This window comes from Elgaria multicarinata, chromosome 19 (assembly GCF_023053635.1).
Source record: "Elgaria multicarinata webbii isolate HBS135686 ecotype San Diego chromosome 19, rElgMul1.1.pri, whole genome shotgun sequence".
NCBI classification, from domain to species: Eukaryota; Metazoa; Chordata; class Lepidosauria; order Squamata; family Anguidae; genus Elgaria; species Elgaria multicarinata.
The window spans coordinates 16,908,832-16,925,115 of NC_086189.1; the positions used below are offsets into that span (position 1 = coordinate 16,908,832).

Below are 16,284 nucleotides of genomic sequence, written 5' to 3' on the forward strand. Positions count from 1 at the left end.
CAAGTTAACATATAGCGTGTTATGTCTTCCACTTGTTGTTGACCAGAGATACATAATCTCGATTCAAATGGTACCTTGTGGTAGCGTCCATCCAGCACTGCCGTTGGCATCACTTGAAACCTCAATTCAATGAAAGCTTTGGCTTTCCATTTTCATTCCGCTCAGTCTCTCCTGCAGGGGCCGCTGGAAAGAACTACAAACTGACCCCGATCAGACGACACATGCAGCCACGGCGGCTAAGCCTTTTGAGCTAAACATTATGGTTTAGCGTGTTGGGAGAACTATTCCTAACCCTGGTAGCTACATAACCATGGTTCAAACACTATGGCCCCCGTTCAGAAGACACCTTAAACCATGGCTTTAACCATGGTGGTTAAGCCAGAAAGCCAGGCCATGTTCAGAAGACACCTTAAACCATGGCTTTAACCACGGTGGTTAAAGCCGTGGTTTAACACGGCCCGTATTTCTGGCTTAAGCACCACGGTTAAAGCCATGGTTTAAGGTTTCTTCTGAACGGGGCCACTCAGTAAACATTTGCTTCAAAAGGGTTAGTGGTCTAACCTGGGCGCAGGGACCTAGCTGCAGTTTAGGAATGCAGGAATCCATCTTACACCGAGTCAGACCATTGGTTCATCGAGGCACGGACCGGCCACGACTCTCCCGGGTTTCAGGCAGGATTCACTCATAGCCCTACCTGGAGACGCCAGGGTTCGAACCTGGGACCGTCTGCATACAAGGCACGTCCTCTATCACTGAGCTACAACCCTTACCAGTTGTTTGGATTACAGCTATGACATGCATCTTAACAACAACAACGACGTACTAGTATTACGGACAGGAGGCTGAGAAAACCGCGTCACAAGGCCGACGTGGTGCACTAGACGGCTCTCCGCCTCGCCATCCTCGCAGTAAGAGCGCTTTTCGGACACCTTTAAGAAGACCAGGTCGTCGTCTTTGGGATGCAGCTGCTTGCTCAGATCGCTTTCCAAAACATTAGCTGGAGAAATAATGTGAATACAGATTGAAACAGCAGATATAGGGATACAGCGAAAAAATGAAACTACTGCACAGCCTTTGGGGTTTGTTTTTTTTAAAACAAAACGTATGGATTTTAAGCACAAAGGTTTCAGAAGTGGCATACAGGGCTAATGCTAGTATTACATAATGAGAGCTTACCCAAAGCGCTTTGAGACAGGGGAGCAAAAGTTCTGAAATCCTATTCGAGAAACCCCTCACGAGGGAATTCCCTTCTGCCGTGCACCTACACTAATCATGGACCGGGGTCAGGCACTGATGACAGGAATTCCTCCAACCAACATTCTAGCCACCCCTCTACTCTTTGTCCCTGGATATCTCAAAAACGAACACAGGCAGACTTCCTCGAGGGAAAAACGAGTGCCGAAATTAAACGTCCAGGTCTCAGCATTGCTGCAGTGAACTTTGGAGGTTCCCGGCTGACATGTTTCACGGACTTCATGAGGTTAGAAGGGTAAAAGGACCTAAGCGGAAAGATGTCCCCCGCACGCCTGCTCTCACCGTCCGGCCTTAACCTGAATGCTCATGGTCTCTGCCATTAAAAATATTGTGATTTTACGTGTGGTGCAGAGCGGTAAAGCAGCAGTTTCTGCAGTTGAAACTCTCCCCAAGGCTTGAGTTCGATCCCAGCGGAAGCTGGTTTCAGGCAGCCGGCTCGGGTCGACTCAGCCTTCCATCCTCCCGAGGTCGGTAAAACGAGTACCCAGTTAGCTGGGGGAAAGGTAATAAAGGCCGGGGAAGGCAACGGCAAACCACCCCGCTATAAGGCCTGCCAAGAAAACGTCAGCGAAAGCTGGCGTCCCTCCAAGAGTCAGTAACAGTGCTTGCACGAGAGGTTCCTTTCCTTTTTTCCTTAGTTATGTCAGGGGTGGGGAACATCTTTCAGCCTGAAGGCCACATTTCATCCTGGGGAAGTTGTTGTTGGGGGGGGGGGGCACACCCATGCCAACAGTGGGTGGGGTCAAAGGCAAAGGGAGGAGCCAGGAACACCAGTGTGCATATTGCAGCTGAAAGCTCTGACTGGCCGCAGCTGAGCTTGATGGGAAGCCTTTCAGAACGGGAAAGGAGCAACTGGTTGCCAGGGGGAAGGGTGAGGGGCCGTGGCCCTAGGGAGAGCCCCAGAAGGGGACCCCAAGAGGGAGGGATTCACCCTGAGCGTGAGGATCTCCACCCCCGGCCTACGAAGTGAAATTCTCTCACCTGTAAAATCAGCTTTATTCAAATCCGCGTTGAAGTTCAGCAAATTCAAGCGGAAAGGCTTCGGCTCTCTGGCTTTCTGGTGTTCCTGCCACTCGCTTGCCACCTGCAGGGAACAGCCAAGCGTCGGCTTAACACACCAGCTGAGGGAGGAACTCTTGCACAGCTAAAGCCATCGGCCGGGATTTCAACATTAAGCAGGCGGCGTTCTGCTCGTACACGGACCATTCAGCACCGACCCCGGTCCACGCCTCCAGAAACCACGGGCTTCAGTGCTGGGAGGCCCTCCGGAATTGCATCCGGCGGGGCGCGCTGAGAAGAGAACGAAAGATGGCCCCGCAGAAGCACTTGCCACAACGGAGATGCGGCACGTCAACATAGGGACATTGGCAGCAGCTTACACTGACCGGGTTCACACAACACGATAAGCCAGGGTAGATTGCGAGTCTCCTTCGCGTCAGCGTGGCTTGTCGTGACGTCCGAACCCGGCACGGATGATTCGGCGTGGGTTGATTTCCATGAACAAGCCACGCTGAGAACCCATGGACTGGTTTCAGGCGTCACGATAACCCGTGATGGGTTAAATAAGCCACGATGGCTAATTTTACCCATCAAGGGTTATCGTGTTGTCCGTCTGCAGTTCTTTTTCATCCACGGTGGCTTATTTGGTCAAAATAACCCAGTCTGCACAGTGGGCTATTTAAACCATCATAGGTTATCATGTCGTGTGGTCGTCACAGTGGGTTGTTTTGGTCGCCTACCGAGTCGTTGGCAAGAGCATTCAAAGTCACTGCTCTCCTCCAACTAGCAACGGATGGCACTCACAGCCCAACCCTACGCTAACCCTTCCCCCTGCAATGCCTTCTGCAAGCTCCCCAAGAGTGAAACACCATCTTGGATGGCTGGCTGCAGCTGCACAGAGCAAACATTTTGTCTTGTGTGCTGCATATTAAGTCCACCCCCCACCCCGCGATCGTCTGAATGCGCCCATGGCTTGTAATAGGGTCGTTGAGGGTGGCTTTTCGTGATGGCTGAACCCAGCAAAGCTGCTTGGCAAACGCAGCAAAAAAAAAACCGCTCTTCGCTATCTCACCATAGAATCATAGAATAGCAGAGTTGGAAGGGGCCTACAAGGCCATCAAGTCCAACCCCCTGCTCAATGCAGGAATCCACCCTAAAGCATCCCTGACAGAGGGTCGTCCAGCTGCCTCTTGAAGGCCTCTAGTGTGGGAGAGCCCACAACCTCCCTAGGTAACGGATTCCATTGTCGCACTGCTCTAACAGTCAGGAAGTTTTTCCTGATGTCCAGCTGGAATCTGGCTTCCTTTAACTTGAGTCCATTATTCCGTGTCCTGCACTCTGGGAGGATCGAGAAGAGATCCTGGCCCTCCTCTGTGGGACAAGCTTTTAAGTATTTGAAGAGTGCTATCATGTCTCCCCTCAATCTTCTCTTCTCCAGGCTAAACAGGCCCAGTTCTTTCAGTCTCTCTTCCTAGGGCTTTGTTTCCAGACCCCTGATCATCCTGGTTGCCCTCCTCTGAACGCGCTCCAGCTTGTCTGCGTCCTTCTTGAATTGTGGAGCCCAGAACTGGACGCAATACTCCAGATGAGGCCTAACCAGGGCCGAATAGAGAGGAACCAGTACCTCACGCGATTTGGAAGCTATACTTCTATTAATGCAGCCCTAAATAGCATTTGCCTTTCTTGCAGCCCTATCGCACTGTTGGCTCATATTCAGCTTGCAATCTACAACAATTCCAAGATCCTTCTCGTTTGTAGCATTGCTGAGCCAAGTATCCCCATCTTGTTACTGTGCCTTTGGTTTCTATTTCCTAAATGTGGAACTTGGCATTTCTCCCTATTAAATTTCATTCTGTTGTTTTCAGCCCAGCACTCCAGCCTATCAAGTTCACTTTGAAGTTTGTTTCTGTCTTCCAGGGTATTAGCTATCCCACCCAATTTTGTGTCATCTGCAAATCTGTCACTGGGCTCCCCTCCCTCCACCGATGCCGAAACAGTACTTTGGAAGGACCATCCCTTGCGTGCCACCTTTTAAAAAGTATTTTTCAGAAGGAAATGGGGTCATTTGTCATCATCATCACTATCCCAGGTCGTGCACAAGTGCGCAGATTCAGCCGTCCAGTATTGCAGTCTCGCCGTGTCAATTTCCTAGTATGTTGCAAGGAAACCGACATGGCCAGACTGCACCGAGACTAATCTGCACAGTTGTGATAGCCGGGGGGGGGGGGGCAGGGGGGATACTAATAGAAAGTAGGAACCTATTTACGCCATTCAGAAACACCGGAAAAGGAAAAGGAATGCGAAGCAAGTGTTGCAGAGGGGAAGAGGAGGATCAAGCTCAGGGGGCTTTTGTCCCGCGCTGAGAGCTCACGTAGATGACTTACTTCTTCAAAGGCATTTAGCATCATTAAGGGGAAGAAAACGTGGAAGTAGTCGTCGTAATTCTGAAATCTGACCGGAACGGAGGCCACAATAGATTGAAGGAGATGATTTGGTGCCCCCAAGTGGCCAAAGTTGGCAAACATGTCGTAGCTCCACTTCAGGACCTCTTTGATGAAAATGCTGTGGTCTCTATGCTGGACGTTGATACCGTTCGCTTGTGCGAAGGATGGGCGCGCGTCCTGCCTGGAACCACCGCCAAGGGTGGGCATCGTCCTGACCCTTCCCACCCCATGGTGATTTTGCACGTTCTGTGACGGGGCGAAGGGGTTCAAATTCTGAGGCCGAAGAATGCTACTCAACGTCGGGGTTCTGAGCTTCAGGCCTTCGGAGGCAAGAGGTCTGCCCGGATTCGGCTTGTTCTTCAAAACTGCTGGTGGCTTTGGGACGTTCTCTAGCTCCTTGGTGAGGTTGGCGCTCCGGGAGGAAGAGCTGGAGCTGAAAATCTTCGTCGTCGAAAGCTTGGGAGGCGCCATGGGCTTGGCAAACACGTGGTCCAGTGAGTCAAAAGCAGAACGCTTTCCGCAGTCCCCACCGGCTTCATTCACCTTTTCGGTACAACCCGCTTGCTTCGATGTCTCCGTCCCGAAGTGGCAATCCTGCAACGGGCTTCGGGGAACATTTTCTTCTATGGCACCGTTCTCTATCTGCGAACACAACTCCATGTCCACGGGATCCGTCTGCGTTAAAAACAAGCTGTCACCGTCTCCGGCGACGTTCTCATTCAATTCGGACACACTCGCTTTCGGAGAGACACTCTCATGGCAAAGGCCGGAGGACGAACCCGGCAAGACTGCAGAGTCCGTTTTACGAACTCCAGTTACGGGAGGACATAAATTGTCCGGAACAGTAGTGTGAATTCCTTGGACATTTGCATCGGAATTGGTAGATTCTTGCCTGGTCAAAGGAATCTCCTTCTTCACCTGTGACATAGCTGCAAGTTGAGCTGCTTCCCTCTCTAGTGAACTTTGCCGCAACAGTTTTCTCTCGCTGCTAGAAGAACTGCTGACGCGGTCAGCTTTTTCTTTTCGAATTTTGACCCCAGCCGTACTGGCAGATGTTACAGATTCCTTAGGAGCTGCCTTCTTGCTTATTTTTTCAGCTCGGGTCCCAGGATTCCCTCCGTTAGGGGCTTGACCTCTTTCCCTCGACTGCTTGTAGAACTGCCGTTCTTGAGAGGCTAACAACTTTTTGTTTCTAACCACCAGATTCTGAGGCTGAATCAATTTCGCCTTCCTTTTCTGTGGAAGACTCAACTTGCCGGCGGCTTTCCCGTAGTCACGCAATTCAGCAAGGCTGTCCTGCGTCCGCTGAGAGAGTTCCGCCGCTCTGCGGATTTTCTTTTTCAGGCCAAGTTTTTCCACCGTCGAGGTCGGCTCCGGAAAATGGTGAACTTTCTTGGGAGGGACGATAAAAGGCGTAGATGTCGCTGGTTTCGCCGGCAGCGATTTCTTGTTGTGGACGTTCGGCTTGACACTTCTCTTCTCGGGGCTTTTATTCGCTGCTTTAGCCGGCTGGGATTTTGCCAAACTCTTTCCTGGCTTGACAGGGGATTTCTCGCCAGGAGATTTTGGCGCAGAGGGACCGGGTGATACAGACGTACTGGGCACAACTGCATCTGAGCGACTGGGACAGGCTCCAGCGTCTGCACACACCTCCGGGCAAGACCGTGAGCAAACCGTTGCGTTCCCCTTGCCAACTCGTCCCTCCTCGGGGGGCACAGGAGGCCGTGCTTCATTTTCACGGCCTTTGACATGCTGCTCAAGGTCCTCTGCTGCTTTTTCGGTGATATCATCCCCAAGGTAGTCTGTATCATAACCCCAGTCATTAATTTGCCTGGCTTCCTCCAAGTCATGTGGCGTGGGGCTGCTGCTCACCTTCACAGCCGGGCCCTCCTCTGCCTTCTCATCCACCTGGCTGTCTTGCCAAGCAGAGAAAATGTCCTCCTCGGTTTCAAACTCAAAACACTGCGATTCACATTCCCCGTACAGCAACGGGGAATCTGATGCGGTCACCAGCTCCTGCCCCTGGGCGCCGGATGGGGCCTTCTCGGGGCATCGACGCGTCCTCTCTTTTCTGCCCTTTCGACTAACGTTCACTTTGTTTTCATCCTCATCCGAAGAAGTGTCAGAAATAATGATGACTTGGTTTCGGGGTTCGTCTGCGTCAGACGCCGACTTGTCGCTCTCGCTGTCGGACCAAGATCGTGCAGCCCCTTGGACTTTCCTTTTAATGCGATTCTGGTGGCCTCTGGTGCTTTCCGGGCTCGCGTCAAGAGGGAAATCGGTTGCTTTGGCGTGGGCAGATAAAGACAACTTATCGAGGTCTCTATCAATGTGAGAATCTGTCACTGGGCTCCGTGCGGGAGCGGATCTCCTTTTCATCAGCTTCTGCCTGACAGTTGATAACGGGACGTTGGCCATGTCATCGTCACTGCTGCTTCCTTCCGAATTCGGCTCCGCTTTCAGGGTGCTTCTAAACTCGGCCAGCCTGTCCTTGGATTCCTTTTTCACGGAGAGGAGCTTGCCTCGAAAAGTGTCCTCTGATTTGCAGAGTGACACCTCTGACGTGCCGCCGCCACACGCAGCAACGTCACCTTTCGGCCCTTCCAGACCACGACTCCCAGTGTTGACGGGCTGCTGCTTTCCCGTGGCTGCTGTCCCCAACGTGGACGCTCCTCTCCGCCTGTTTTCAACAAACTCTTTTAATTTCAAGGTCAAGTCAGGTTTCTCTGACTTGATTTTGTGCATGAGGCTATTCAGTCCCACCTTCACCTCCGCAGCCATGCTGCCGTTCCCGACACCGCGGTCGTTTTCAGTCAGACGTTTGGAAGCCCTGAGATTCTCGACTTCCTGATTAACGTCTTTGGTCTCTAGGTTCTGAAAGCCTTGGTCGAAACAGCTTTTAGACGTGGAATCCCCTTTGCTGGGGTCCCTCAGCCCTTGGTGAGAGCTTCCATTTTTCAGGGCATCCAGGTGCCCGTTCACTGATAAATTATTGCTTTCCTGCGTCAAACTCTCTTGTTTAATGTTGGTCAGAAGGCAGGCTGAGGTTTGAAGATTTGGGTCTTTACACGAGGCCTCCCTCTGCGCCTCGCCCAAGCCGCAGCTCCGCCTGGGTGACGAGCCCTCTTGAAAGACTTCATCTCTCCCTCTTGGGGACAAATGCGGCAGGTGCTTGTAGCGTGGATTCGCTGGGCCCCTGTCCTCCGGCTGTTCTTGCTTCACGGAAAGCGAGGGCGGAGACACGCAACCCGCGGGGAGGGAAGGAAGGGACGATTTGCACTTGATGATCTGCTTCAGGCACGCTTGCAGTTCCAGGGCCTGCCGAGGGCTCAGCTTCCAGTCCTCGCGGCTGCGCCGAAGCAAGTTCAGTTCGTCGAGGAACAGCGACGCTTTCTGCCCCACCTGGTAGCCTTCCTTCAGGATGTAGCGTATCAGGTTCATGCAAGCAGCCTGGACCGACCCGGGTTCCCAGGAGGAGGAGGCGGCCAACACGCTTCTCGGGCAGCTCCTGGTCACGCCCCTCTCAACGCCACGCACCAACGCCGTGCTCGGAAGGGTGGCGCCTTTCACCACGGCCTCCACCCACTTCTCCGAGCTGACCCACAACGACCGGAGGCAGTTCCTTTTCATGCTGAGGTCCACCACCGTCACCAGGATCCAGATGAAGAACTCGGACACTTTGTCGCAAGGCTGGAAAGGGTCACTGGGGACCACTTTGATCTCCGAGCACAAGTGGCGGATGATCTCTACGCCGTAGGCGACGCCGATGTCCTTGAGGTCCATCAGGGAGTGAACGAAAGGGATGAACCACAGAAACGTGCTGTTGTGCAGGCGCATGTCCTGGCCGATGTCGGACTGGAACATGTCGGTCAGGGTCTGCATATCTTCATACAAGTTGGGGCAGAAATCCGGACAAACAGCCGTCCTCCTTCCGACATCCTGAAATAAGATCCAGAAAGTACTTCTTTAGTGTCCTGCCCATGCAGCCCCAACCACGCTATTCTACGTTTCATAGAATAGTAGAGTTGGAAGGGGCCTACAAGGCCATCGAGTCCAATCCCCTGCTCAATGCCGGAATCCACCCTAAAGCATCCCTGACAGATGGTTGTCCAGCTGCCTCTTGAAGGCCTCTAGGGTGGGAGAGGGCTAGACCTCCCTAGGTCACTGGTTCCATTGTCATACTGCTCTAACAGTCAGGAAGTTTTTCCTGATGTCCAACTGGAATCTGGCTTCCTGTCACTTGAGCCCGTTATTCTGTGTCCTGTCTCTGGGATGATCAAGAAGAGATCATAGATTAGAAGAGTTGGAAGGGGCCTACAAGGCCATCGAGTCCAACCCCCTGCTCAATGCAGGAATCCACCTTAAAGCATCCCTGACAGATGGTAGTCCAGCTGCCTCTTGAAGGCCTCTAGGGTGGGAGAGCCCACCACCTCCCTAGGTAACTGGTTCCATTGTCGTACTGCTCTAACAGTCAGGAAGTTTTTCCTGATATCCAGTCGGAATCTGGCTTCCTGTCACTTGAGCCCATTATTCTGTGTCCTGCACTCTGGGAGGATCGAGACGAGATCCTGGCCCTCCTCTGTGTGACAACCTTTTAAGTATTTGAAGAGTGCTATCATGTCTCCCCTCCATCTTCTCTTCTCCAGGCTAAACATGCCCAGTTGTTTCAGTCTCTCTTCACAGGGCTTTGTTTGAACCTATTTTTGCAACCTTAAGGGCTAGAGACAAAGGAGACATTCACACAAGGCGCTAACCCACACTCAGCGGCGGAGTGTGGATTGTTGTTGAACTGTGGGTTGTTTTTGAGCCGAGGGTTAGCGTGTTGTCTGAACGTCCACAGGATGGCTTGTTAACCGCCCAGAACAACCCATGGGTTCACAAGCTGGCTTGTTTGAGAAAATAAGCCACACAGCATGGTTAGCAAGCTACCCTGCAAGATGTTTAGAAGACACGCTAAACCATGGTTCAACAAACCCTTGGTTCAACAACAACCTATGGGTTATCATGTTGTCTGATTTGCCCCAAAGTTGTTGTTGTTTGAAGTGGTGTGTGTGTGTGGGGGGGGGGGTAAATGCAATGTTCTCAGGGTGTTGAATTCTACCACCAATATGAAACTGCCTTCCACTATGGGGGACCAACACTTTTAAAAGGAAAACATTTCTGTTCTGGAGGAGAGATGCAGTTTGACCTTCCCCAGCAACAATGACACGGCACCTTTCAAGCATGCAGACAAACAGATTTTTCAGAAGTTACCTTGTGGGGTTTTTCTGGGTGGTAGTTATACACAATTTGGCTGCAGGTAATCATTTCATCCCCGTAGTCTGACAACGGCTCAGATTTCGTCCTTCAAAATGATGAAAACAGAGATGCATTTAAACCATGAACAACATAAATCTGTATTTATTTCAATGTATAGCACACCTCATCCTGAAAGCTTGGGTCATGGAGGCGTGTGTGTGTGTGTGTGTGTGTGTGTGTGGAAGGAGAGAGAGAGAACAGAATAAAATTTGGTCAAATTCACTGGTATTTCCTTACCACGGCCCCCTAAGGCTATCCAAATAATAAGGGTTTTATAATGCAATTTGTCACAGTGGGCATTTAATTGCTCTCAGATTTAAAATATGAACTAAGTGAAGGCTAGTTCACTTATGCCAGACAGATCTGGGTTCAACTCCAAATGAGGCACCTTTGCCAGCCGTACGCTTATTCAATGACTTTGGAAAACATGCACCATCTCAGCCTCTATTTGCACATCCATAAAATGAGTATGAGAAATGACCCAACTGAGTCCAATTGCAGCCTAATGATCAATGTAGGGTGGAAATACTTTTCCGGAAAACTTTCCACTGCTATGTTTTTCTCACGTAACATCTTCTTGGATGTCGCCACCATAAAATGAATTAGTAAAATACATGAATAAAGCAGAAACCAAATTGGGAAACTCGAATGAACACAGTATTATTCAAATCTAAAATTAAGGCTGTAATTAACTTTTTTTAGGTGACTAAGTCAAGGAAGCAGCGTATTCTTAGGTACACAGTTCTTCACATGCTGAAATTAAATCAGTTTTCAGTTCCTACTTTGTTCCTTTAAAATCTGAACAATGTAAAAGGAAGTGAAAGCTATTGAGTTGTCATGTCTTAAAATACTTCCATCTAAAGCTGAGGATTTATTTGCATGTAATGTTTAATTCACATTAAGTCTGCCTTATTGAATAGTTTTCCGTATCAAATACTTCAGTTCAAATACATTGGGCTACTAGGGGGGAGGAAAAACCTATAGAGTTATTTATACTTCATGTAAAAATAACACGGCATATATTCAGTTTTGTTTACTAAATTTAAGGCAAACAAACATGCTGAAACCAGATCTCGATCTATTCTGGGCAGTGTGTGTGTGTGTGGGGAATCCAATTCAAAATTTGCCAGATAACCCCAATTTAGCTAATTTATTTAAAGGATTTGTAAGCCGCCTTTCAGGGGAAACAAAATCCTCTTAAAGTGGTGTACAAAGTTTAAAACACAAAACACAATAAAAGAATGATAAAAACTAAGAACAACATCAAAATTAACAATTAAAACTACATAATATCGTATATGTAACAGCGCCAAATAGAGTCTGGTCCCAGTTATAGACCAAGGTAAACAAATGAGTCTTTAGGAGCTGCTTGGAGGCCTATAACGATGAGGTCTGGCAGACATCAGTTGGAACAGACTTCTACAAGTCAAGGACCACCACCGAAAAGGCCCTGCCCTTTGTGCCTCCCATCTTAATTGCTATTTCTTATACACCTGCTTAGTTTAAAATTGCAGAAGCTAATCGAACATCAGTTATAATAATCTTCCAGGCCAAGTTTAGAAGTTATTAGCAAGTGATGTGTTTGTCCAGTGAGAATAAGAGATAAAGATGATTAAAAAATACTTCTAGGCCACCATTCAAGCCCTTCTGATAATTGAAAGACCACCTCCCCAATTTCCCAGAGTGGAAATCATTTTTATTAGCAGCGGTGGGTAAATTAGGCACACCTTGCTTCCTGGCCCTTCAATTTCCCAAACGGCTACTGAGTGCGGTGTCACTGCAAACAATGCACAGCCTCTGTGCTAAATCTGGGCTGTGAGCAACACTGACAGGCGTTTCCTGTTCCTGTTTCGCTTCCACATTTTGCAGATAAGCACTGCTATTTCCAGACATGCGTCTGGCAGTTCTGATGTCGCCGGGTGGAAAAGGAGCAGACCTGGGGAGGATGGGGGCCTCCACAGCAATTCAATCGGTGGCAACAACCTTTAGACCAGAGGTGCAGAAGCTCAGGCCCTTGCGTCAAATCCAGACCTCCGGAGGTCTCCGGACAGCCCCACCCCCTTTCCCTAGCCCTGCTCCCATTCCAGCAACCACCAAACATTAGGCAATTTCCTCGTTTTGTGTAGTTCTCCCCCCCGCCCCCAAGCCTCTGGTTCAAATGCCTTTCCTAAGTCTCGGTTACTGGCGCAAAGTGCTTCAAGCTAACATATGCTGGCATTTGGGTGATTTGCAGTGGGTTGGCAAGAGATTCCAACGCCCAGTAGTAACAAATTAAGGGTGCTGTCCTACGCATGTTTAGACAGAACGCCCAGCACGCCCCCAGACAGTTATATGTCGGCTGGGGCGTGCTGGGAGTTGCAGGCCTTTCTTCCCCTCCATTTAAACATGCATAGGAGTGCACAATCAATTTTTGAACTTAAGAATATTCGACAGTACCAGGAGTGGGCCAAAGAACAGCAATTCCATTTGTGGTACTGAAAACACATTCCTGGGCTGAGCTCAGAGTAACCCAGTTCCTTAATTTTAAGCGTATGTTTGGCCTCGAAACCGTTACTTTTCCTTTGAGTCCTGTTGGTGGATCTCGGGAGGTTCTAGCAAAAACACAGCAGACCTTGTAAGCCTAATGTCGGCACCCAATTGCTCTAGTTTGTGAGCTACAGAAGCAACGTGATCGATCTATACAAAATTGTACATTGTGTTTTGCATTTGTGTTTTTAGATTGTTGGTTGTTTTTATTATGCTCTTCGCGGTTTTAATTTTTGTGAACCGCCCAAAGAGCTTCGGCTATTGGGCGGTATAAAAATGAAATAAATAAATAAATAAATAAAACGAAAGGGTAAAAGACCAACCTCCTGCAACTCTGGCGAATGCTCTCTATTTCTTTATTGTAACTTGCATTGTTGATAATAGTTTGAAATGCCTGGATCGGATCAATGAGCTGCCCCCAGACTTTGGATCCAAGCTTGTCCAAGATCACCATGAAACAGTGGAGTGCAGGCCAGAAAGGGTCGTTTCTTTCATCTGCAAAATAAATAAATAACCCAAAGCATGTTGGGATGAGAATAGCTTGCAGTTGGGAGAAGATGGAAGAACATGTAAATTTAGCTGCCTCGTGCAAAAACAAAATCTCCCATCAACAACACAATGACCCTCTCTCAAAGATTCAGCTTGGATTGAATGTGGGTTGTCGTTGAATCGTGGGTTGTTGTGTCGCCTGAATTCAGCAGTGCAAACAAACCATGGTTCACCAACCATGAACAACTCAAGAGTACACAGCCCAACAAGAAACCATGGGTTCTCTTCATGGGTTGTTCGGGGTTAACAAACCATGGTTTTGTTACCACTGCTGGGTTTAGACGACACAACAACCCATGTTTCACAGCAACCCACAGTTGAACAACAACCCACACTCAACCTTGACTTAACCCTGCCAACAAGTTGCAGGAAGTAAAGGATCAGGAACCATCATGGTTTAAGGATTGTCCTTATGTGAAGCCGAAGGTGACTTCTTTTAAGCCAGAGACCTGGGCTCACCCCATTTTATGGCTAGGTAAGGGATGTATTCTTTCACTGGACTGGTTCATACAGGAGCCTCTCGGAGCAGCTAAGCGTCATTCACAGGCATCTGATCTCATCTGCATGAACCAACTCATTGTGAGGACAAGCGATGCAAGCCGTGCGAAGCACTTTGCCCACAATTACAAGTACGTATTACTCATCTTGATTTCAAGAGTCAGGAAGGTGTAATTTTGCATGGAATTAAACAGCCTATTTCATAACAACGGGTGGGACGCCCATCTTGCCTTCTTAGAGAGGGGAGAGATTGATAGTAAATTCAAGAGAGATTGATATTAGTATGGTTCAATCTCGCTCTAAGCAGTGTTGCTTCTAGGAGCGGAGGTCTCTGCTGCTGCAAGAGGAAGTGACCACATCCTGCGTTTCAGGAGGTGGTTTATGCTTGGAAGGAGGGCACACATTTTTGTGAGCTACTCAGAGAGAGCTTCAGCTATGGGTTGGTATAGAAACGGAATAAACTAAACGAAGTCTGCAGCACATCACACTTTTCTCCTTGGGCTAACCACTTCTACAGTTCCGGTGACGCCAGTTGCTCGGGCGAGCACCATAATGAGAAAAGGCCACACCCCGAAGAGATGGCAAGACAATGTGTTGCCACACTGCTTTTCAAAAGGAATAATTATTGAAGGCAGAACGCATGAAAGGTACTAGATTGAGGTGTGGGCTTCCGAGTCATATTTTAACACTCCTCTTAAGCGTCAATCCCGGATGTTGTGGCCTTTCTCTCAGCCTTGCTCAGTGGCTTATCAGTGTGTTTTCATATACAAAACCTCCTCCCACAGAACTGGCGAGCTAGCAGACCCTGGGAAACATCCCAGTATTATTTCTGTATTGGATTTGGAGAGGGCTTGGATGTTTTGTTTTGTTTTAATGGTTGCAGGGCTCCCAAGCGATGGATATAATGGAAGAAAACGCACCCATCCGCAAATAGCAAGCAAAGCAGAACAGAGGCCTGCAAAACAAACGGCTTTCATAATTGCTTTGCTTACCGAAATATCTTAAATGGAAGACAATATAAATGCGGCAATGTCAGCTCGGAGAGCTTTTAATGTTGCTACACTGGATGTTCTTCTCTGAGAGCAGCCAAAATGGGGGTGCAGCAGACATCAGTTCGTGGAATTTCAATCTGACGCTAGGTCCAATAATTCTTCTGTTCCTCATAAGAGGAGGAGGAGGAGGAGGAGGAGGAAGATTCGTATCCCGCCTTTTGCCCAATACTGGGCCTCAACACCATGTTAAGTTCTTAAAAAATAACCCCCACCCCCACCAAAAATCCCAAAACAAATAAGCCAAGGAAGAAACTAGCAATGTTACCTGGGAGCTGTTTCTAAAAAGTGGCAGAAACTAACTGCTAGCCTCCGTACCTATCCTGCTGTCTAAACTTCGCCTCCATTTGTCTCTCTAAATCTCCCCTCCCCACTCAACCAACTTTTTTTCTCTTTCCTATCTATCAGACCTCTCTCTCTCTCTCTCTCTCTCTCTCTCTCTCTCTCTCTCAAATGGATGTACACCATCCATTGCTACAAAGGTGATCTCGATGACAACGCATACTTACCAACTGTATGATGCAAAGTTGGTCAGATGAGGTGTGCGTGTTGGGGTTAAACCACCTATATTATTACTGACTTTCCCCCCTGTTAATTCTCCCCCTCCCATATTGGTCTTTTATAGATGTAGGAAAGGAAAGGAACCTCTCGTGCAAGCACTGAATCATTACTGACTCTTGGAGGGATGCCAGCTTTCGCTGACGTTTTCTTGGCAGGCCTTATAGTGGGGTGGTTTGCCGTTGCCTTCCCCGGCCGTTATTACCTTTCCCCCAGCTCACTGGGTACCAACCTCGGGAGGATGGAAGGCTGAGTCGACCCGAGCCGGCTGCCTGAAACCAGCTTCCGCTGGGATCGAACTCAGGCCGTGGGGAGAGTTTCAGCTGCAGAAACTGCTGCTTTACCGCTCTGCGCCACACGAGGCTCATTTATAGATGTAACACAACCCATTAATAGAACACACTTTGCCAAGAACTCCAGCAAGTAGTTTGACTCCTTTCCCACTGCGCTCCTTGCTACTAAATCATTTATTCAGTGCACAAGTACTGTTAAAGAAATGATCTCAACCCCACGCCCCCCCAAGAGAACGGATGCTCAAGACTATTTTTAATTTGCTTTATCATTGCCTCCAACGATTATGAATGAGTTACCATCTGCTTGTTTCTTCATGGTGTTCATTATGGATTGCATGAAGTCATTCTGTTTGTCCGGGCCAAGCAACAACGAATCCATGGCTTGCTCCTCCAGCACGGTTAACAACATACAGATGCCTAAAACGAAAACAGTCTGACTTTAGGGTCACCCCATAGACCTCATCCACAACCAAAACAAAGTTTAAGTATGTAACTGTGCTTGCTTATATTCAGGGTGGATAAAAATCAGTTTTTGTTTTTTTTAAATACATTTTAAAAAATCGATTTTTTTAATTTAAATCGGATTTGTTTTAATAAAATGCTTTTTGAGGGAAAATCTATCTAAGGATCGTTTTCTATTTAAGATACATTATAGTCCAAAGGTTATTCATCATGAATTAAGGATTAGTTTTTAATTACGTAGCATGAGGCTGTATATTCATGCAATGTTTACATTTTTGGGTAAATGAATTCCATTAATCCATTCACAGTGTCATGCTCTTCCAGAGGTTTCTGTAAGATTATTGGGCAATTTTT

The 16,284-nt window shown here is 48.5% G+C and overlaps 1 protein-coding gene across 2 annotated transcripts in view; it reads right to left on the reverse strand.

Moving 5' to 3' along the window:
• SETX (senataxin) overlaps window positions 1-16,284 on the reverse strand; it is a 54,636-nt gene that overhangs the window by 21,544 nt on the left and 16,808 nt on the right. For both annotated transcript variants that reach the window (XR_010026318.1, XM_063144812.1), the window contains exons 6-11: window positions 15,766-15,885; window positions 12,845-13,016; window positions 9,951-10,041; window positions 4,638-8,636; window positions 2,236-2,338; window positions 824-997 (exon numbers count right to left, since the gene is read on the reverse strand). Coding sequence is in view for 1 of the 2 variants with exons in the window: in XM_063144812.1 (XP_063000882.1) it covers window positions 824-997; window positions 2,236-2,338; window positions 4,638-8,636; window positions 9,951-10,041; window positions 12,845-13,016; window positions 15,766-15,885 (4,659 nt within the window). In the remaining variant the exon portion in view is untranslated. The remainder of the gene's footprint in view (window positions 1-823; window positions 998-2,235; window positions 2,339-4,637; window positions 8,637-9,950; window positions 10,042-12,844; window positions 13,017-15,765; window positions 15,886-16,284) is intronic.